The 23,448-nt window shown below is 44.1% G+C and overlaps 1 protein-coding gene across 2 annotated transcripts in view; it reads right to left on the bottom strand.

The window, feature by feature from the left end:
* The window catches only part of LOXHD1 (lipoxygenase homology PLAT domains 1), a 150,209-nt gene that overhangs the window by 37,732 nt on the left and 89,029 nt on the right, over positions 1 to 23,448 (bottom strand). For both annotated transcript variants that reach the window (XM_069964843.1, XM_069964842.1), the window contains 17 exons: positions 23,034 to 23,194; positions 21,121 to 21,207; positions 20,014 to 20,149; positions 17,688 to 17,842; positions 17,326 to 17,486; positions 16,004 to 16,080; positions 15,059 to 15,255; positions 12,092 to 12,284; positions 10,435 to 10,595; positions 9,452 to 9,767; positions 8,080 to 8,231; positions 7,328 to 7,461; positions 6,492 to 6,646; positions 4,107 to 4,211; positions 3,678 to 3,806; positions 2,007 to 2,171; positions 685 to 866 (listed from right to left, as the gene is read on the bottom strand). In XM_069964843.1, coding sequence (XP_069820944.1) covers positions 685 to 866; positions 2,007 to 2,171; positions 3,678 to 3,806; positions 4,107 to 4,211; positions 6,492 to 6,646; positions 7,328 to 7,461; positions 8,080 to 8,231; positions 9,452 to 9,767; positions 10,435 to 10,595; positions 12,092 to 12,284; positions 15,059 to 15,255; positions 16,004 to 16,080; positions 17,326 to 17,486; positions 17,688 to 17,842; positions 20,014 to 20,149; positions 21,121 to 21,207; positions 23,034 to 23,194 — 2,666 coding nt within the window. The remainder of the gene's footprint in view (positions 1 to 684; positions 867 to 2,006; positions 2,172 to 3,677; positions 3,807 to 4,106; positions 4,212 to 6,491; positions 6,647 to 7,327; positions 7,462 to 8,079; positions 8,232 to 9,451; positions 9,768 to 10,434; positions 10,596 to 12,091; positions 12,285 to 15,058; positions 15,256 to 16,003; positions 16,081 to 17,325; positions 17,487 to 17,687; positions 17,843 to 20,013; positions 20,150 to 21,120; positions 21,208 to 23,033; positions 23,195 to 23,448) is intronic.

The raw sequence follows: 23,448 nt of genomic DNA, 5'->3' as shown, positions 1-23,448 counted from the left end.
TCAGAGTAATCTTCCCACTCCCCACTACATCCCTAGTTTTCAGTGTTTTGATGTCTCCCATACACTACATTACACTACTCAGAATTGGGGATCCTGCTCTGCTGTACTTCCACTGCACACCCTCATAAGCAGCAGCAGCATGAAAGACATTATAGAGCAGTGCTGCCCAGTCTAAGGGGACCTTTGTCCTTCCAGCTGCCGCAAAACTACAATTCCCATCATGCCTGGATAGTCAAAGCTTTAACTTGGGCTGTCCAGGCATGATGGGAATTGTAGTTTTGCAACAGCGGGAGGGCCGAAGGTTCCCCATCCTTGGTCTAATCACATGTAGAGGTTCCATAATGGGGAATGAGCTCTAAAATACTTTCCTATTGCAAAGTCTGGAAACTTTACCTCCACTATAAACTGGTCCACTGATGCTGGCCACTGAGGTCTCTTCCCGCTCCTCATCCCTAATTTTCAGTGTTTAGTGGGAATAGACTAGCCGCTCTGATGTCTCTCATATGCTACATACTCAGAATGGGGAATCCTGTTCTGTTATATCTCTATTGCACTCCCTCATAAGCAGCAGCAGCATGGAGGACATTATAAAACAGTGCTGAACAGTCTAATCACATGTACAGGTTCCATAATGAGCAAAGAGCTGAAAAATACTTTCCTTTTGCAAAGTCTGGAAAACTTTACCTCCACTATGAACTGGTCCACAGAATTCCTCTCGAAATACATCCTGCGCTCCCGTTTGTTTACACACAGGGATTTCTGCTGGGTGCACACTCCATCTCTCCCATAAAGAACGATAAAGACATCGGCATCTGTCCCAGCCCCAAATATGTCGCTAGTGTAAACTGTGATCTCATAAGGAACAACTGGGGAGATACAAACACAATGTCGGCGTGTTATTATCAGCGCTGCCAACGGAAAAGCCATTACTAAAACACCAGAGAGTATACTGTATACAGAGATCTGCCGCACAGGAATCTCAGGAATGGACTTCTGGAAGGTTTTATCAGTCACCGTGCTGCTCATAAGTGTTCTTTATATTGTATGGATAGATGTAACAAGCCCTTCTATATCGCACAGTGCCCATGGTTGGTATGGCTCCTCTATATCACACAGTGCCCATGGACAGTATGGCTCCTCTATGTCACACAGTGCCCATGGACAGTATGGCTCATCTGTATCACACAGTGCCCATGGACAGTATGGCTCCTCTATGTCACACAGTGCCCATGGATAGTATGGCTCCTCTATGTCACACAGTGCCCATGGATAGTATGGCTCCTCCATGTCACACAGTGCCCATGGACAGTATGGCACCTCTATGTCACACAGTGCCCATGGACAGTATGACACCTCTATGTCACTGTCACACAGTGGACAGTATGACTCCTCTATATCACACAGTGCCCATGGACAGTATGGCTCCTCTATGTCACACAGTGCCCATGGACAGTATGGCTCCTCTATATCACACAGTGCCCATGGACAGTATGGCTCCTCTATATCACACAGTGCCCATGGACAGTATGGCTCCTCTATATCACACAGTGCCCATGGTTAGTATGGCTCCTCTATATCACACAGTGCCCATGGTTAGTATGACTCCTTTATATCACACAGTGCCCATGGACAGTATGGCTCCTCTATATCACACAGTGCCCATTGACAGTATGGCTCCTCTATATCACACAGTGCCCATGGTTAGTATGGCTCCTCTATATCACACAGTGCCCATGGTTAGTATGGCTCCTCTATATCACACAGTGCCCATGGTTAGTATGGCTCATCTATATCACACAGTGCCCATGGTTAGTATGGCTCATCTATATCACACAGTGCCAATGGTTAGTATGGCTCCTCTATATCACACAGTGTCCATGGATAGTATGGCTCCCTGATGTCACACAGTGCCCATGGTTAGTATGACTTATCTATATCACACAGTGCCCATTGACAGTATGGATCATCTTCCCCTAATGAATAATCCAGCTCATGAGTCTACATACAGGGAGTATACTCTTCAGTCTGCAGATCGGAAGGAAACAGATATCTCTCAATTGCGCCATCATCTTCTGTTTTATCCAGCCACCGCCCACAGGGAAACTTCAAGCGCTGTCCAAGTGATGGGGCATCAACTTCCACATAGTCAAGGAACCATCCGGCGGAGCTGCCTAGAAGAACAAGTAAGACACAGAGTGATCAGCCATCCCGACATAACAACTGCAGCCAAGAAAGCATGTGAGGAGCAGACGGAGTCATGTCCACCCTGGTCTCCCCACCACGGCCAGCTGCTCAGATCCACTATTATTATCAGTTATATATATATCATCTTTGCATTGATAGAACACTTGACACTTGATAAGACACTTGATTGAGTTTAGGATCCAGATCTGCAGTGAAAGCATAGGGAGTAGTACAGTCGTGCTGACTGAGTTGCGTGCTGAAAGGTATATAGAACAATCAGAAGAGTTGAGAGGAGGATGTTGTAAGAGTCCCAAACCAAGTAGTACTCTGCTCTGCCGGGATGTCGGAGGTAGAAATCGAAAAATACTTGAGAAGAGAGAGAGAGGATACTTGTGCCTGTGTTTTGACTCTTTGGTCTTCGCACCACCTATTGCCCTACCAGTGTTGGGGGACCTGTCCTAGTGGGTAAAACAAGCCCCAGAACTTGTTACATGGGATGAGCGGAATGCTGAGGGTTCCCTGTTTACACCCGCGCTGTGAGATAGAGTTGATAGGTTTCTAGCAACTTTGCCCTATCCGGATCAGTTGCTTTACTTTTCTTTATGGATACTGTCCTGCACTGTGTCTCTCTTGTCCACAACGTGGGTTGAAATGATCTCTGACTTGTCCTATCTAGTGAAGGGTTTAACACTGCATAGTGTTGAGTGGAGTTACTTGAGAAGAATCTGTAGGTTGCATGTGCCTAGGTCTGCACACTGAGACTGGGGACCTGGCAGAGGGCCAGGGCCCAACTGGACCGCTGTAGAGGGCATTCTGGCTTGTGACCTTCCTCTACAGAGTCTAGCGACAAAAGACCCTACACTTCCTATCTACAGCCCCTTGGGTGCATTGTTGAGGCTGAGCAGGCAGGTGGTTGTGGCATCATGGTCTCAGGAACATTTCAATGGCGTGCCCTAGGAGCACTGGTCATCAAACAATTATCCTTAAAGCGACTCTGTACCCACAATATGCTTCTACCATCAGATAGCTGCTTTTAATCCAAGATCTGTCCTGGGGTCCGTTCGGCAACTTCTCCTAGTCTTTACTTGTCAGAACACTACACAGGTGCCTTAACTATCCAGCACATGTGCAGTGTTCACACAGGTGATGAATAGGAGAAATCCTGCCTGGGACATTCCTAATGATGAAGAGGGTGTGGAGGAAGAATGGAGAGGCGGTGCAAGCCTAATGCACAGACAGTCTAGGCCACGCCAGTTTGACACAGGGCTGCAAGTTTAAAAGTTGCTTTTTAGGACAATAACGGCATCACCTGCTAAACGGACGCCAGGACAGATCTTGGATTAAAAGCAGCTATCTGAATGTACAAGCGGTTTTGGGGGGGGCAGATTGTGGGTACAGAGCTCCTTTAAATGGTGAATATGTGTGAAGTGTAATATATTCAGTAGGTCTTCACCGACCACTGTGTCGCCAAGATATATATATATATTTCATACCTTTGTTGTCATGGCCAATTTTGATCTTCTTGAGTTGCCCGATATCTACAGCCTCCACAGTGAATACATCAATTTTCCCCCTTTCAAACTTGTTCTTATTGGTTTTAGATGCTTTAAGATTCATAAAACCTAAGGAGAAAACATGGAGTATAAGTCACACTGTAGCAAATGTGGCTGTACATCCTTACATACATTCAGAACCTAAACTTCTCACAGCTGAGGGTTCGCTACACCTGCATCCACTCTGGTCATTGCTTGCTTTACAATTTTATAAATATATGGAAAACTTCTCAATTTGTCATACAGGAGTTTTGTATATGAAGTATATACCGCCTATGACAGCCCTTACCCACAGTATATTCATAGGCCTATTGGGTAATACAGAAGAAAAAGACATAAAATAAAGCTGTTGGCATGGGTGCTGCGTACCAGTGTCGTCCTTCTCCCCATAAAGAATTATAAACACGTTGGCATCGGTCCCAGCATTCTTCTTGTCTCCAGTCTTCACCCGTACTGTGTAGGTAGTGGATTTGGCTGTGAGAAAAAAAAACATTATATAATAATGATATAATATCCAATATAAAAATGACACTGGCTGGCAATGTACACACAAGAATATATATACGGAGTGAAAAAGACTCCAAGAAATTCAATATATCTATCTCCTATCTATCTATCTATCTACCTCCTATCCCATATCTACCTCTCTATCCATCCACCTTATATCTATATGACCATATGGCCCCTTCCGCACTATGACTACAGATTATACACATCCTATCAGTCATCCCTGTCTTTTCTTTCTTTCTTTCTTTCTTTCTTTCTTTCTTTCTTTCTTTCTTTCTTTCTTTCTTTCTTTCTTTCTTTCTTTCTTTCTTTCTCTCTTTTTCTCTTTCTTTCTTTCTCCTATCTACTTCCTATCTATCTATCTCCTATCTATCTATCTATCTCCTATCTATCTATCTATCTATCTATCTATCTCCTATCTATCTATCTATCTATCTATCTATCTCCTATCTACTATCCAACTATCTATGTCCTATCTATCTATCTCCTATCTACTATCCAACTATCTATCTCCTATCTATCTATCTATCTCCTATCTATCTATCTATCTATCTATCTATCTATCTCCTATCTATCAATCTATCTATCTATCCATCTCCTATCTACTATCCAACTATCTATCTCCTATCTATCTATCTATCTATCTATCTATCTATCTATCTATCTATCTATCTCCTATCTATCTATCTATCTCCTATCTATCTATCTATCTATCTATCTATCTATCTATCTACTATCTATCTATCTATCTATCTATCTATCTATCTATCTCCTATCTATCTATCTATCTATCGGTCTATCTATCTATCTATCTCCTATCTATCTATCTATCTATCTATCTATCTATCATCTATCTATCTATCTATCTATCTATCTTCTATCTATCTATCTATCTATCTCTCTATTATCTATCTCTCTATCTATCTCTCTATCTATCTATCTATCTATCTATCTATCTATCTCCTATCTATCTATCTATCTATCTATCTCCTATCTATCTATCTATCTATCTATCTATCTATCTATCTCCTATCTATCTATTTATCTATCTATCTATCTCCTATCTATCTATCTATCTATCTATCTATCTATCTATCTATCTCCTATCTATCTATTTATCTATCTATCTATCTCCTATCTATCTATCTATCTATCTATCTATCTATCTATCTATCTATCTCCTATCTATCTCCTATCTATCTATCTATCTATCTATCTATCTATCTATCTATCTATGTCCTATCTATCTATTTATCTATCTATTCTTTCTCCTATCTCCTATCTATCTAGTATCTATCTATCTATCTATCTATCTATCTATCTATCTATCTAGAATCTATCTATCTATCTATCTATCTATCTATCTATCTATCTCCTATCTATCTATCTATCTATCTATCTATCTATCTATCTAGTATCTATCTATCCATCCACCTTATATCTATATGACCATATGGCCCCTTCCGCACTATGACTACAGATTATATACATCCTATCAGTCATCCCTGTCTTTTTCAGCCTGAATAATCATTGTTCCTTCCAAAACAGAAAATCATTCATTCATAAGACATATTAATGGCCAATGCTAAGGAAAATACATATATGACTACGTCAGTCCAGGTGACGCGTCGGCCACTGTGCCAGATGCTTGGGGTGGATGTAAGCAGTAAGTAAATCTGGCGCTCAGACTTGTAGTTACAGACTCGGAAAGAACATAAAGAAATGCGCCTACATCCCCTCTGAGCCGGAGTCAGATCACACACCATATGTTACCGCTGTAAATGGGAGTCTAGGGAGAGCGCGGCTGCTGAAACGGTGACAGCGCCAGTAAAATACGGAAAATTCCAAGGAAGAAACATAAAAAGGAGTCCGGGTAACAGGGATGTAAGCGGCGGGTCTATAAGAAACACTCAGGCTTTAATGTGAGGAGCAAGAAGGTCACTCAAGAAGAAAGTTCTGCAATAATCTGAAAGGTCACCTCCATCTTTGACCATGTATGGGCCAAGAGGTGGGGCTTAGGTGAATAGGCGGAGTCAAGATTCTTTAACTTTTTATTATTTTTTTATTTACAGAGTTGTCCCTAGGCCTCTTGTGTGCTGTCCTGTGTTAGTGGCTGGTTCCCTCCAGACAAGACCCTTAGAATTGAGGCCAAAAAGGTAAATCTTGGTTTCATCACATGAGAGAATTTAGCTTTTTACAGTCTGAGAGCAGAACTATAAAGAGTTGGAGGCTACTGATCACACAAACCTTTTTGTTCCAATCCCAGTGTGGCAAGAGATTGCTCTTCATCATCATCATCATCATCTTTTTTCATGAAGGCTTCATTCACTGGAACCAGCATCCGAGAAATCTGACCATCATCTTCATCCACCGCCAACCATCTTTGGCATGGGAAAAAGTATCTGCATAGACAAGACGGCGGAGGTAACTTAAAGGGGTACTTCTACATAAAAATCTTGAGTCTTCCAGTACTTATTAGCTACTGTATGTCCTGCAGGAAGTGGTGTATTTTTTCCAGTCTTACAGTGCTCTCTGCTGCCACCTCTGTCCATGTCAGGAACCTGACCCCATAGAAAACCTCTGCTGCTTTGGACAGTTCTCATCATGGACAGAGGTGGCTACAGAGAGCACTGTGTCAGACTGGAAAGAACATACCACTTCCTGCAGAGCATACAGCAGCTGATAAGTATTGGGAGGCTTTATTTTATTTTATTTTTTGCTGGATTCTACTCTATGTAGAAATTTTGTAAAATATAGCCTCAGGTTGTGTGGAGAAGCGTGGGCTCGATTATTCATAGTAATGACCATTGTCAGCCGCGCACCGCCAGGTCTTATATCCACTCTGGGATCTGTAAAGCCCTTGATCCATGACCACAGTACACTCAATCATACATTTCAGGAACTCTCACGACATGGGACTACAACATTACACAAATGTCTTCTTTTTTTATGAGCCAAGAAAATTTCCAGACAAAAAAAAAAAGTCTGCTAATCTGGCATTCCTTCAATCCCACGAGTACTAGAGTATGGATGTTTACACTATATACAGCCTGGTCCCTATAGTGTATATAGGAGATGCTTACCTCGTGTCATCTTTCGTGTCCACAATCTCCACTCGGTCCAAGAACCAAGCAGCGTTGGCCTTCGAGTTATCATGGCGGATTCTCAGCTTTTTCAGTTCCCCTAAATCTACAGCGTTGATGCTAAAAATATCTTCCTGCAAAAAAAAAAAATTTTTTATATTTATATATATATATATATATATATATATATATATATATATATATACATATATATATATTACATATGGATTTTTCATCATTGTAATGTTAAAGGGGTACTCAGGAAGCTCAACTGGTGTCACAAAGTTATATAGATTTGTAAATTTCTTCTATTTAAAAATCTTAAGTCATCCAGTACTTATCAGCTGCTGTATGTCCTGCAGGAAGTGGCGTATTCTTTCCAGTCTGACACAGTGCTCTCTGCTGCCACCTCTGTCCATGTCAGAAACTGTCCAGAGCAGGAGCAAATCCCCATAGAAAACCTCTCCTGCTCTGGACAGTTCCTGACATGGACAGAGGTGGCAGCAGAGAGCACTGTGTCAGTCTGGAAAGAATACACCAGTTCCTGCAGGACATACAGCAGCTGATAAGTACTGGGAGACTTGAGATTAAATTACAAATCTGTATAACTTCCTGGCACCACTTCAGATAAAAACTATTTTTTTCTCTGGCGTACCCCTTTAAGTAAATACATTGTTTACTTTAGCCTAACCCGTTTCTGTCCAGTACCCAGGTACTAGAGAGTGATGATCCCAGTAAACAGAACACAATACCTGTCCCTTCTCAAACTTATTCAGGTGGTTGGACTTTTTCAGCTGCCGTTCACCGGTGTCCCCCACCTCTCCGTAAAGGGTGGCGTAGACATTGGCATCAGTTCCAGCTCCCCACACGGTGCCGGTAAATACGTGAACTTCATAAGTGTTTTCTGAAAGAAAAGGATTTATAAGGCTTAGATGAAAATGCTCCTTTAAGACCAACAGAGGATCTGCGAGGGACGAGACTTTACAAGAAAGGGGGAGTGGCCTCGTGCTCAGGGGTGGGTCTTTGCTAATGAATAGGAATACAGTGGTACCTTGGATATGAGCATAATCCATTCCGGGACGGTGCTTGTAATCCAAATCCACTCTTATACCAAAGCAAATCTTCCCATAAGAAATCACTGATATGCAGACAATTGGAGCCTAAAGTGGATCTGCCATGATTTTAAAGGTGAGGGAGACTTCCTGGGTCAGAGTACAGGGCTGTAGACCACCCTGTGCAGGCCAAGCCCCTCCCCCACTTGCCTTTCCACCCAGCACAGGGAGCTCTTAAACCAAAGCAATGCTCATAAACCAAATTACAATTTTGAAAACTTGTGAGCTCTTCCAAGTTACTCCTAAACCAAGGTACCATTGTATTTGAAATATTGGTAGCATTGTGATGTATAATTTTCTCAGTAAGCGAATAATACAGGATGTAACTCAGGATCAGTATAGGATAAGTAATGTAATGTATGTACACAGTGACCCCCACCAGCAGAATAGTGAGTGCAGCTCTGGAGTATAATACAAGATGTAACTTAGAATCAGTACAGGATAAGTAATGTAATGTATGTACACAGTGACCCCACCAGCAGAATAGTGAGTGCAGCTCTGGAGTATAATACAGGATGTAACTCAGAATCAGTACAGAATAAATAATGTAATGTATGTACACAGTGACCCCACCAGCAGAATAGTGAGTGCAGCTCTGGAGTATAATGCAGGATGTAACTCAGGATCAGTACAGGATCAGTAATGTAAGGTATGCACACAGTGACCCCACCAGCAGAATAGTGAGTGCAGCTCTGGAGTATAATACAGAATGTAATTCAGGATTAGTATACCACTGTGTGCAGTCAGTTGCAATGGCTATTGTCAGCCCTCCCCACTGCATCCATACTGCACCTTTATGTGGTTAATACTAGGGCCGTGGGCATCAATGGTTTGTAATGTTATGGGTGCCATGTATCCTACTATGGTGTACCAGTTGCTGTGTAAGGTTAACATCAGGATATTATTAGATTACGTGGAAAGCATATAGAGAGTTATGGTGCCCCAACAAATTCTTCTCCAGAATGTTACCTATTGTTCAGTAGAATATCTGCAAATATCTTAGAGGATTTACCTTCAAGCCCAGCATCTTGGGGAAGGAGCTCCACCACGATTTGCCCATCACATTCCCCTCGGGCCAGCCACCTACTACACTCAAACTTGTACGACTCCACCACCTCCTGCGGCTGCATCTCCACTTCTTCTTCCTTGCTGGATTTCTTCTTCTTCTTGTCAGGTTTCTTCTTCTTATCGGGTGGTGCGGCAACTGGCAACATCTGGACCCCAACGCGTTTGATCTCAACCGTTTCTAGGAACCAACCGTCCCCGAAACCGGTTCCATCATGACCGATCCTAAGCTTGAGAATCTTCCCCACATCTACTGCCTCTATCTGTGAGCAGAGAGCTTCATGTTATATAGTGCCAGGATAATACCGCCATACTATAGCCCACATAATACCACTATAAAATGCCCAATGTTTTAAAGGAGAACTCCGGCCAAAAATATTTTCTTTTACATCATCTGGTGTCAGTAATACAGATTATTAACTTACTTCTATTAAACAAATTTCTCAAATGTCTTCCAGAACTTATCAGCTGCTGAATGCCCTGCAGGAAGTGAGGTATTCTTTCCAGTCTGAAACAGTGCTCTCTGCTGCCACCTCTGTCCATGACAGGAACTGTCCAGAGCAGGAGGGGTTTTCTATGGGGATTTGTTACTGCTCTGGACAGTTCCTGACATGGACAGAGGTGGCAGCAGAGAGCACTGTGTCAAACTGGAAAGAATACACTACTTCCTGCAGGACATACAGCAATTGATAGGTACTGGAATCTATATAACTTTCTGAAACCAGTGGATTTGAAAGAAAACGACTTTCTCCGGATCACCCCTTTAATGAAAACAGAAAATCTAAACCCATTATAAACCAAAGCTACATTAATTGTAACCAGAAGAAGTTCCAATCCCAATACCTCCAACCATACTGGGTACATAATGTACATATAGGCTCAGAATGAAAGATGTCAGATTATTCTAAGGACGTTCATTTATTCAAAGACCTTAAAGATGTCGACAGCTCCTCTCTCAAAGTCATTCGAGCGGCTTCTCAGGAAAGTCTCCTCCGACTTCCCGCGGTCTCCATAGAGCTGCATGAAGACATTGGCGTTGGTGCCTGCCCCTCGCACGTTTCCGGTGGTCACGATAACTTCATAATTCACAACTGTAGACGAAAATGGAAAATACTCTTAATCACTTTGCATGTGTAGTAACAATTTTTGCAGTATTATATATGTATTGTAAGCTCCCAGAGACCACACCCCCTGCTCTCAGCCCCACCCTCTTATTTAATCCTCTGTCATACAGTAGTTGGTTTGGGGCTTGCAGATGATCTTTTACTCTGAGCTCAGGGCTCATTTGGAGTAGCAGGTTCCAGGGGCACAACTTGTGGCCCAGAAGCACTTTAAAGGGTTAATCGACCTTAAAGCTAAAAAATGAAATGCTAGCTGGCCTTAACCACCAAGTACCCCTGAGACTTTTGAGCCATCTCCTGTCTTTCTAGCTGCTGCCATTCCTGAGTTGCAAGTTTTTCTAAAAGCCGATCTATATCCAAGATGGCGCTGTCCAAGAAACTACATTTCCCATCATGCATTTACCTGATTGGTCCATTTGCACACGCGCCCCCTTAGTTTTCTTTCCTGCCTACTGCTGTCATTACTATTGCACAGTAAACACTGTTTTATTCACATCACCCCAGTATGTATTCCATACTAGCTGATGATGTAGCAGAGCTTATGCCCGCATGGTGTAGCATGTGACTAAGCCCAAACCCCCCGGCCCCCCGACGCTGACGATCCGATCGCTCCCCCCGCTGCCGCCGCTCCAATCGCCCCCCACCCCTATCCCCCGCCGCCCCCACCACGAGCATACGTTACCTGCTCCGCGTAGCAGGTCTTCGAAATCCTCAGCTCCCCTCTTCAGTGCATTGATTGGCTGAAGAGGTGAGTTGGGAATTTCAAACGGCTCCTCTTCAGCCAATTAGTGCTGAAGAGGAGCACTGATTGGCTGAAGAGGAGGAGCCGTTTGAAATTCCCGGCTCCCCTCTTCAGCCACTCAATGCACTGAAAAGGGGAGCCGGGGATTTCGAAGACCTGCTACGCGGAGCAGGTAACGTATGCTCGTGGCCAGGGCGGCGGGGGTGATTGGAGCGGCGGCAGGGGGGCCGGGCTGCAGATGAGCGGGGGGCCAGGCTGCGGGCAGGCGTCCGGACTTTCGCACGACGACTGTTTACATGGAACGATCGGCGAATTTTTTGCGAACGACGATTTAAGAACAAGATAAAAGATCAAAATGAACGATTTCTCGCTCGTCGTTCGATCGTTCGCTGCGCTTACATGTACGATTATCGTTCGAATTCGATTGTTATCGTGCAAATTCGAACGATAATCGTTCCGTGTAAACCCAGCATTAAACTGTCCCATTAAAATGAACGGGATCAGTTCGAAGATCCGTTTTCCTCCGGCGCCGGGAAAAGCTGCCGGGTGAAGGTAAATCCGGGCTAAATCTTCTGCACAATAATATAGTTATACAATAAAATTCCTGTTACCTGTGACCACCTCTAGAGGGAGGGATGGTGGGAGTTGTAGTTTTGCTAGATCTGATGAGTAACAAGCTGGGGATATAGCACAGTATTAGTGATAAGCAAAAGGCTAAGCTTACGTTTCTCGATGTCGATCACCTCACTGGCGTACACTTCGATCTCCACTTTGCCGTCACACTCATCCCTACAGAGCCAGCGGTTACACGGGAACATGTATTGCTTGCCGTGTGCCGGGACCTCCACCACCACATTAGCCAGGAACCATCCCGCTCGGATCCCCACATTGTCATGACCAATAAGCAGCTTATTGATCTGATGGGAAAGAAATGGAATTTTTAGTATATTTGTATACTATATAGCAGGGGGAGGGAACCTTGGCTCTCCAGCTGTTGCAAAACTACAACTCCCATCATGCCTGGACAGCCAAAGCTTTAGCTTTGGCTGTCCAGGCATGATGGGAGTTGTAGTTTTGCAACAGCTGGAGAGCCAAGGTTCCCTACCCCTGCTAAATAGACTATATACAGAGTAGGGATCCTGAGCCTCAGAGCTTGCAATCTAAAGAATATTACATAAAACAACAGCAAGGCCTAGGAGACTCCGACACTGGGATATAGGCTCATAAGATCTTATATTACGACTGCGAAGTATCCGAGGCTCCTTGAAGAATCGCGTAATGAATGCAGTGAAGATTACTGAGAACCAAGCAAATAAAAGGCAAAGCAATAAAAGCAAAAGCTATTCCGGTAATGGCAATTAAATGGACTTTTAAGAGAGAACCAGCAGGGGGGCGCTGCGTTGGTAATTCTTGAAATGGCTCTGTAGGGTTTTGGAAATCTCTTTATTGGTAGAGTAAATGGTCGCTCTGAGATTGCTATATTGTGTTATGTTATTCTATGGACCGGTATACGGTGTAATTTTTCATTTGGGCGGCACTATCCGGATATATAAGTAGAGGAGCCATGGGGTTAAAGGGTTATTTTGAGGTGTTTTTTTTTTATAGATTAACCCTTCAGAGTGGTGACAAGGTGATTTTACTACTCTCACCGCTGTTATTGAGCACCTGAGAGTCCTCTCCATGATTTCGCATTCTCTACATTTTAGGGTATGAGAAAAGGATTAAAGGGATTGTTTCACCTAAATTTTCTTTTACCGATTTACCGAGTGAGATACTAAAACGGATTCTCTTATTCTAATCTGTTTCTATTTTCTGACTTTAATTTTTCTTATTTCTATTTTTTTTACATTGTTATAGGAGCTGCCATCTTGCCTGGACTGTTCCTAACAGCATTTAGTGATATGCTTTACAGCAAGATTCATGGACATAGACAACAATAGATAGAGTCTGTCTACTTGAGATGAATGTAAAGCATAACTGAGCGTGTTCTGTGACCTTTGAAGAGGTCATTCCACAGAGAGCTACTATTGTCTCCTCTATCTACTGGTGTCACATGACGCTGCAATATTGTACAGATCACTTTACAGCAGTCTCCTCTTATCACCAGAGACACAAAAGGAAGTCTTAGCTTAGTTTTAGTCCCAGTGGTGAGAATGAAAACTGCAAGATATTCGGATTATTTTATAATATAGATAGAAAATGGAAAAATGTCACAAAAATATGTTTAACATAAAAACATTATTTATACAATAAGCCATTTTCTGATGACACATTCCCTTTAAGCTGTTTGCCAGCAGTACACATACAGGACTCCCTTTCCCTTAGTTGTCTAGCCAATCATAACACAGCACAACAGTCCTTACTGCTATGCTAACACTGGTGAATAGACGGACTATGTGCTAGGGAGTGATTTATATAGTAGCCATGTGGTGGGAGAAGGGGTTACAGATGTACTGGGCCTTCAAGGTGAGCAAAAGTACAAGAAATAGCCGCTGCAAAGTTACTAGTGAGAAGCTAAAGGGAGGGGAACAATATTACACTAGAGCAGGGGTCCCCAAACTTTTAACACAGGGGGCCAGTTCACTGTCCCTAAGACCGTCGGAGAGCCGGACTATAAAAAAAAAAACTATAATCAAATCCCAGTGCAAAATGCCACAACGCCCCCCCCCCCCCAAAAAAAAAAAAAGTAAAAGCATCCCTCTCTTTCCACCCCTCACCCAGCCCACACTCAACCCCTCACTCCCCCCTCAACCAGCCTCCCCTAACTCCCCCTTCACACCCTTAACCAGCCCCCCTCACCCCATATACTAATAATGTATCCCTGCATTGTCCCCCATATAGTTATATTGTCCCCCTGCAATGTCCCCCATTTGTCCGATTTGTCCTGAGTCTCTGTTACAAGAGACAGAAATCTCCTGACAACAGGCACAATTTGGGTCTCTTGTAAGAACTAAGGAAATCTGGAAGGACGACTGATATAAGTACAATCTACTTCTGCCATCTTGTGTCCAGAAGGCAATGTTATAGATATACATGGACTTTTGGCAGAAAACTGCCGGAAAAAAAAACACTCTAGAAGAAAATGACGACTATTCTGGGCTCTGCAGAGGTGTGGCCTACACAATATGCTCCGCCCCTGCCTCCCACCCTAGAGGATCTCTACACTGTCATTTTATGTTATACAAGTTCTACAAGTATACTGCTGCCAGTATATAGAGTGTAGGGACAGTCCGGCAATGTACTCCATGGGGCTGCCGACACTATTATGTTATCCAATGGCAATACATGAATTTATTGATTCTTATAAAGGGACTCGTCCTATTGTGTCTCTATTTTTTTACATATTTTTTAGAATTTCCTTAGCCCTTGAGTCATATTTAGTTATTTCTCTTTGCTATAAAGCTGATTAACAAGCCGTATGGCCTCCATTACAATGTCCATTGAGCCTTCCCTCCATAAATATGTACATTTGCCAGCCTGAGGATAGTGAGTTTACAACACTATATATAAAAGAAAAAATCTGTAACCGTCTAAGAAGCAAACAAGAACATTGCTTTATTGATTTCAGTTTTATCATAGACTTTTAAAAAAACAAGAAGTGTTGTCATGGGGGCAAATGAGAAACGCAAGTGCTGGCATCATGCTTGTAACCTATGTCACATGAAGTGGCTTTTATATAATGTTTTCTTACCTTCCCAATGTCTATAGTGTTTATAGTGAAGCTGTCCACCCGTCCTCTCTCGAAGTTATCGGCCAAGTCATTGTCCGAGACCAGCAAGAACTGCTTATTGGTGTCTCCCTTCTCTCCATACAGCTTGACGAAGACTCTGGAATCAGAGCTGGCACCGCTGACATCTCCCGTCTTAATGTGGAAGTGGTAACTTATACCTGCAGGAACGGATGCGACGTGAGATATGAGACTTGATGGAACAGCAATGGATCTCTATGTAACTACAGAAACAGTCACCCTAATGTATTTGTCCTATAAGGAGACATCCAAACAGGGTGGTAGAAAACCCTTTAAAGTACTTAAAGAGGTAGTTCAGCAAAAAAAAAAAAATATATATATATATATATATATTATTTTAAATCAACTGGTGTCAGAAAGTGCCAGAGATTTGTAATTTACTTCTATTAAAAAAAGTCCAGTCTTGCCATACTTATCAGCTACTGTATGTCCTGCAGGAAGTGGTGTATTCTTTCCAGTCTGACACAGTGCTCTCTGCTGCCACCTCTGTCTATGTCAGGAACTGTCCAGAGCAGTAGCGAATCCCCATGGAAAACCTCTCCTGCTCTGGACAGTTCCTGACATGGACAGAGGTGGCAGCAGAGAGCACTGTGTCAGACTGGAAAGAGTACACCACTTCATGTAGGACATACAGCAGTTGATAAGTACTGGAAGACTGGAGATTTTTAAACAGAAGTCATTTACAAACCAGTTGAAGAAGCAAATTATCAATCAGTTTGACATTATGACACCAGTTGATTTGAAGGAAAAACTTTTTCACTGGAGTACCCCTTTAAATGGACACAATAGAAAGTATGTAAGATCCAGCAACAGCAACTTGTTACAGAAAAATAAGGTGATGAATAAGTTTAAATAGGAAAAAGGTGAAGAAATCCTTTATGAACTCACTCCTGAGATTCTGTGAGTCTCCGGCTGGGACCAGCTCTCGGATAATGTGACCATCGTCCTCATTCCTATCAAACCACCTGTTCAGGAAACAGCCGTATTATAGCAACACAACATCATATAACGTTCATCCAAGACAGGATGGCAGAAAGGCTGATGGCCTGTTTCCATGTGTAGAAATAAAACCAGAAGAATGACTACGTCTATGCTTTTATCTAAATCAGTTTACTGTTTTTTTTTTTTCTTCTAAGGCTGGGTTCACACTACGTTTTTGCAATCTGTTTTTTTTTTTTTTCATCCGTTTTATGCAAAAAATGGATGCATTTGTGTGCATCTGTTTTTCCATTAAATTCCACTATAGAAAAAAACGGATCAAAACGCATCCTTTTTTACTGTACACAAAAACACGGTCGATTACATAAGTGTACTCTTAAAAAAAAACAGATGCATTTGGATCCGTTTTTTTGATCTTTTTTTTTTATAGTAAAGTCAATGGAAAAATCAGATCAAAACGGATGCACAAAAATGCATCCGTTTTTTTCATTTGTTTTAGGCTGGGTTCACACTGCGTTTTTGCAATCCGTTTTTTTCATCCGTTTTTTTAAAAAAAAAAAAACGGATATAAAAAACGGATGCATTTGTGTGCATCCGTTTTTCCATTGACTTCCATTGCAAAAAAGACGGATCAAAACGGATCCGTTTTTTTTTTGACGGACGCAAAAACGTAGCTAACACTACTTTTGTGTCCTTTAAAAAAAAGTGGATCCGTTTTGATCCTTTTTTTTTTTACAATGGAAGTCAATGGAAAAACGGATCAAAACGGATGCACACAAATGCATCCGTTTTTTTCATCTGTTTTTTTTGCAAAAAACGGATTGCAAAAACGCAGTGTGAACCCAGCCTTATTCCAATAACGGATTGCAAAAACGTAGTGTAAACCAAGCCTAACTGCTGTCACCAGGTGGTGCCACATTAAATTATTTACTTATTGTGCCTAAAAGAGAAACTCTGACCAAAACATTGCAGACTCACTAAATAACCAATAAAATCCCTGTCCGTTTAAAGGGGATATCCCCATGGTAGTTTTTTCATCCAAAAATAGTGTCATGCTTAGGTTGTGTGTGATATTCACCATTCACTTAAATAGAACTGAGTTGCAGTACCGCACACAAACTGAAGACAAGAGTGGCGCTGTTTCTGAAAGAAAAGATAACCTCATCAAGCACATGGCAAAGTTGGTGATAGTTGGTAGAGAATGGTATAGGCTGGCAGTAGTCATTGAACCTCGGTGTGTGTTATTGCGGCTTTTTACTCTTTTATTGTACCTGTTACAAGGAAACTCAATGGCTTCAGTCTCAGGTTTTCCTTCTTCCTTCACCACCACTTTGTCCAGATACCATCCGCAGCCGCCTCCTTTTCCATCATGCCCAATGCGGACTCTTTTCACCTGCTTCAGAGTCACAGCCTCAATGATGAACTCGTCTGCCTGGGGAGAAGAGGTGAGGACTGAGCCTTTCCTGCTCTGCAGGTTTGTTACAATGTATCGGTGCAGTCTCTGGAGGACCCAACGCATCCATTACTTAAACTAGGCATACTCACTGCACCTTTTTACCATTATGACAACATACTAGGTGTCCTGACTACATGATATCCCCATAGATTTGGTTAGACAGCTCCTTGTACTTACGTTGCCTTTTTCAAACTTGTTCATGTTGTTCTTGCAGTCGATGAGGAAGCGTTCCCCGGTGTCCCCCAACTCTCCAAAGAGGCAGAGAAAGACATTGGCATCGGTGCCACTTCCACTAACGTTCCCAGTGTGAACGGTCACTCGATACTTCACCACTGCGGGGACCAAACATATCGGTGAGATGAGGATCTCACAGTAATTGGGGCTACACCGCCCTGAACACCCTGTGTGATACATTATTCAGCGGTGACAGCTGGTGCGCACCCCATAGATAATGCACAATGGCGATCAACTTTCACTTCGGAAAACCTAAAAGGTCAAGTTCACCGCTAGTTTAATCATGTGCAAAGGAAAATATAAGTATGTAGTACAAAGACTTGATGTGTTTGTGCTGATTCAGTGTTGTTGGGTTTTTTTTATCTTCTACTTCACTCACATCCAGAGCTGCACTCATAATTCTGTTCTTCTCATCTCCCTACGGACCTCATATTATGTTGTTGTTTTGGGATCTAAATATGTGGTACATGGTATATAGAGCACATTATGGAGGTGCGGTGTACATTGTGGAGGTGAGGGGCACATTGTGGAGGTGAGGGGCACATTGTGGAGGTGAGGGGCACACTCTGGAGGTGCGGTACATTGTGGAGGTGCGGTGTACATTGTGGAGGTGCGGTGCACATTGTGGAGGTGAGGTGCACATTGTGGAGGTGAGGGGCACACTGTGGAGGTGCGGTGCAGATTGTGGAGGTGCGGGGCACATTGTGGAGGTGAGGTGCACATTGTGGAGGTGCGGTGCACATTGTGGAGATGAGGTGCACATTGTGGAGGTGCGGTGCACATTGTGGAGATGAGGTGCACACTCTGGAGGTGCGGTACATTGTGGAGGTGCGGTGCACATTGTGGAGGTGAGGTGCACATGGTAGAGGTGCGGTGCACATTGTGGAGATGAGGTGCACATTGTGGAGGTGAGGTGCACATTGTAGAGGTGCGGTGCACATTGTGGAGGTGCGGTGCACATTGTGGAGGTGAAGTGCACATTGTGGAGGTGCGGTGCACATTGTGGAGGTGCGGTGCACATTGTGGAGGTGCGGTGCACATTGTGGAGGTGCGGTGCACATTCTGGAGGTGCGGTGCACACTGTGGAGGTGCGGTGCACACTGTGGAGGTGCGGTGCACACTGTGAAGGTGCGGTGCACATTGTGGAGGTGCGGTGCACACTGTGGAGGTGCGGTGCACACTGTGGAGGTGCGGTGCACACTGTGGTGGTGCGGTGCACACTGTGGAGGTGCGGTGCACATTCTGGAGGTGCGGTGCACATTGTGGAGGTGCGGTGCACACTGTGGAGGTGCGGTGCACACTGTGGAGGTGCGGTGCACACTGTGGAGGTGCGGTGCACACTGTGGTGGTGCGGTGCACACTGTGGAGGTGCGGTGCACATTCTGGAGGTGCGGTGCACACTGTGGAGGTGCGGTGCACACTGTGGAGGTGCGGTGCACACTGTGGAGGTGCGGTGCACATTGTGGAGGTGCGGTGCACATTGTGGAGGTGCGGTACACATTGTGGAGGTGCGGGGCACATTGTGGAGGTGCGGTGCACATTGTGGAGGTGCGGTGCACACTGTGGAGGTGAGGTGCACACTGTGGAGGTGCGGTGCACATTGTGGAGGTGCGGTGCACATTGTGGAGGTGCGGTGCACATTGTGGAGGTGCGGTGCACATTGTGGCAATGTGGAGGTGCGGTGCACATTGTGGAGATGAGGTGCACACTCTGGAGGTGCGGTACATTGTGGAGGTGCGGTGCACATTGTGGAGGTGCGGTGCACACTGTGGAGGTGCGGTGCACATTGTGGAGGTGCGGTGCACATTGTGGAGGTGCGGTGCACACTGTGGAGGTGCGGTGCACATTCTGGAGGTGCGGTGCACATTGTGGAGGTGCGGTGCACATTGTGGAGGTGTGGTGCACACTGTGGAGGTGCGGTGCACACTGTGGAGGTGCGGTGCACACTGTGGAGGTGTGGTGCACACTGTGGAGGTGCGGTGCACATTGTGGAGGTGCGGTGCACACTGTGGAGGTGTGGTGCACACTGTGGAGGTGTGGTGCACACTGTGGTGCACACTGTGGAGGTGTGGTGCACACTGTGGTGCACACTGTGGAGGTGTGGTGCACACTGTGGTGCACACTGTGGAGGTGTGGTGCACACTGTGGTGCACACTGTGGAGGTGCGGTGCACACTGTGGAGGTGCGGTGCATTGTGGAAGATCCCCAACCTCTTTGACTCAAGCGCCACCTCTAGGCCATTTAGTAATTTCAACACATGATGTCTGACCTGGTAAAACACTCGCCACCAATGGACCCTCGGCTGGAAGTTCTCGCACAATCTCATTGTCGTCCTCATTGAGGTCCAGCCAACGGCCACACTTGAAGGTGTACTTTTCTTTGGTGAGGGTCTTCAGCAGGGTGACCTGGGATGATGCAGAGATAAATTCAGAGGATTAATACATAGCTTTATAACGTGTCTCTCCCTCTCTAGAGGACATGTCCTATATGGTACAGACATCCTATTGGTTTGAATTCCACTTTACTAATGAGGATTAGGGCCTATTTAGATTGAATTGAAATTATACCTACATTTACCTGCCAGACCACCACCAGGGGTACTCCAGCTCAAAACCTTTTCTTTCAAATCAGCTGGTTTCAGAAAGTTACACAGATTTGTAATTGACTTGTATTTGAAAATCTCAAATCTTCCAGTACTTATCAGCTGCTGTATGTCCTGCAGGAAGTGGTGTATTATTTCCAGTCTGACACAGTGCTCTCTGCTGCCACCTCTGTCCATCACAGGAACTGTCCAGAGCAAGAGCAAATCCCTATAAAAAAAACCTCTCCTGCTCTAGACAGTTCCTGACATGGACAGAGATGGCAGCTGTGTCAGACTGGAAAGAATATACAACTTCCTGCAGGACATACAGCAGCTGATAAGTACTGGAAGACCTGAGATTTTTTTAGTAGAAGTAAATTACAAATCTAAATAACTTTCTGGCATCACTCTAAGCCCCTTTATGGCTTGTAGCGCCACCTGGGATTTATAGGGAAACTATCAGTAAACCCTTAAATATGCTATAGTGTGTGATAGTATATTGTATATAGATCTAGTATATCTAAAAAATTGATCAATGATGGGCATCAATATATCCTTTATATCAGTAATTCTATATGTATTGTAGCTATAGTAAAGCTTTCTGTGCAGGCCATGTTGTACACATAAATTGATCATAGTGGGTCCTCACCAATAAATGGTCGGTCTGCCCCTGGTGGGGTTATATGTGGAATACTTGGCAGGGCTTCCTGACCTTACACCCAATAGAAGGAATAAACGTTCTTGATATATGGCGTCACCACCGCCCACTTTGAACCATATGAGTTGGGGTCTTACTTTATTTAAATGCCAGCCACTGAACGCATTTCTCTTCTCGTGCCAAATCCTCAGTTTATAAAGGACTCCCAGGTCTGGAAGCTCGATCTGAAATAGACAAAACATGAGTCCACCTCGGAAAATGAGAGATGGCTAGAATCTCCCAGTAAACTGAATGGCTCCTTAGGGTCACTGTCCATCTCACAGTTAGAGTTTTTCTGTATAGAGATCAGACCTGTGACCCTGCAATGCATCATAAAATAAAGTGATTTATTGTACCCTCCAATAGTGCCCCATATAGTACACAGCCCCCCTCAACAGTGCCCCATATAGTACACATCCCCCCTCAATAGTGCCCCATATAGTACTCAGCCCCCCTCAACAGTGCCCCATATAGTACACATCCCCCCTCAATAGTGCCCCATATAGTACTCAGCCCCCCCCTCAACAGTGCCCCATATAGTACACATCCCCCTCAATAGTGCCCCATATAGTACTCAGCCCCCCTCAACAGTGCCCCATATAGTACACATCCCCCCTCAATAGTGCCCCATATAGTACTCAGCTCCCCTCAACAGTGCCCCATATAACACACAGTCCCCCTCAATAGAGCCCCATATAGTATTCAGCCCCCCTCAATAGTGCCCCATATAGTATACAGCCCCACTTAATAGTGCCTCATATTGTGGTCATCCCCTCTCAATAGGGCCCCATATAGTACTCAGCCCCCTCAATAGCACTCAATATAGTAATCAGTCCTCCTTCTCAATAGTGCCCCATATAGCAGTCATCCCTTGATAGTGACCCATATAGTACTCAGCCCCCCTCATTACTGCCCCATATGGTATTCAGCCCCCCCTGAATAGTGCCCCATATAGTATACAGCCCCACTCAACAGTGCCCCATATACTGGTCATCCTCAATAATGCCCCATATAGTACTCATCCCCCTCAATAGTGCCTAATATAGTAATCAGTCCTCCTTCTCAAAAGTTCCCCATATAGTAGTCATCCCTCCTTAATAGTGGCTCATATAGTACTCAGCCCCCCTTATTAGAGCCCCATATAGTAAATCAGTCATTTTCCTCAATATCGCCCCATATAGTAGTCATCCCCCTTTAATAGTACCCAATATAGTAATAAGTCCTCCTTCTCAATAGTGACCCATGTAGCATTCATTCCCCCTTTATAGTGCCCCATATAGTACTCAGCCCCTTCAATAGTGCCCCATATAGTAATCAGTCCTTCTCCTCAATATTGCCCCATATAGTGGTCATCCCCCCTTAATAGTGCCCCATATAGTACTCAGCCCCCTCCTCAATAGTACCCTATATAGTAGTCATTCCCCCTCCATAGTGCCCAATATAGTAGTCATCCCCTCTGAATAGTACCTCATATAGTAATCAGACCCTCCCCAATAGCTACTCCGCCCGCATAATGCACCCAGTACAGGCAGCGTGTGTGATGATGTCACCACGCCACCTGTAGCGGGATATGGTGCAGCCTTCTATTACTACCCACTTCTAGGCCTCAGGCAGCATTAGGCCTGCAGCCTAGAAGTGAGGTGCAATAGAGGCGGCATCCCTTGTCTGCAAAGGTAACATGGTGATATCATCAAACACACTGCCTGCACAGAAGATAATAATATGGGAGGTCTGGACAGCCATCCAGACCGCCCATATAATTAGCTGTGCTGTCGGCGGGCCAGCTGTCAGGAACTCATTTATTCCACAGGCCAAAAATTATTGCCCCACTGACCACAGTCTGACATACCTGAACTAGTAGAGTCCATACCAGGGATAGTTGTAGTTCCTAAGGCCAAAGGAGATACAACCCACTACCACTGTAGATGGGGGGGCTCTAATATAGAGGCCATTCGGTGTACCTCTTTAAGAGATGTAGACACTTACTTCACCGCCTTGTGTCGACTCTTACCATGAACTTGTCTGTCTGTCCAGTTTCAAAGTTGTCCGAGTTGTTATCCAACTTCATTTCATCCGACTTCCCCTTCTCACCGTAGATCTGGAGTAGGATATTTGCATCAGTTCCAGCATTTTTTACATCACTTGTCCAGATCCAAAGAGACCATGGATGTTCTGTAAGGGGAATGAGGATTGTAATGGAAATCTTAAGACGTACAGATGGATTAAGTATTACAGTCATGTTGTCCAAGTCAGCTATTCCTATATATATGTTGTAGTGAAATGATAGAATCCAGGGATTTGATCAAATCCCGGGAAATTATGAAATGACCGCGCCGTTCCATCATTTCCCCAAGGATTTGATGAAACTCCATGACTCCTTTCAGGGAAATGATGGAATGAATGATCGAGAAATCACCCGGCTCTAT

The sequence above is a fragment of the Dendropsophus ebraccatus genome, chromosome 3, assembly GCF_027789765.1.
Source record: "Dendropsophus ebraccatus isolate aDenEbr1 chromosome 3, aDenEbr1.pat, whole genome shotgun sequence".
NCBI lineage: Eukaryota > Metazoa > Chordata > Amphibia > Anura > Hylidae > Dendropsophus > Dendropsophus ebraccatus.
Note: the sequence above shows the minus strand (reverse complement) of the source record. Positions and strands in the feature narration are given on the sequence as shown.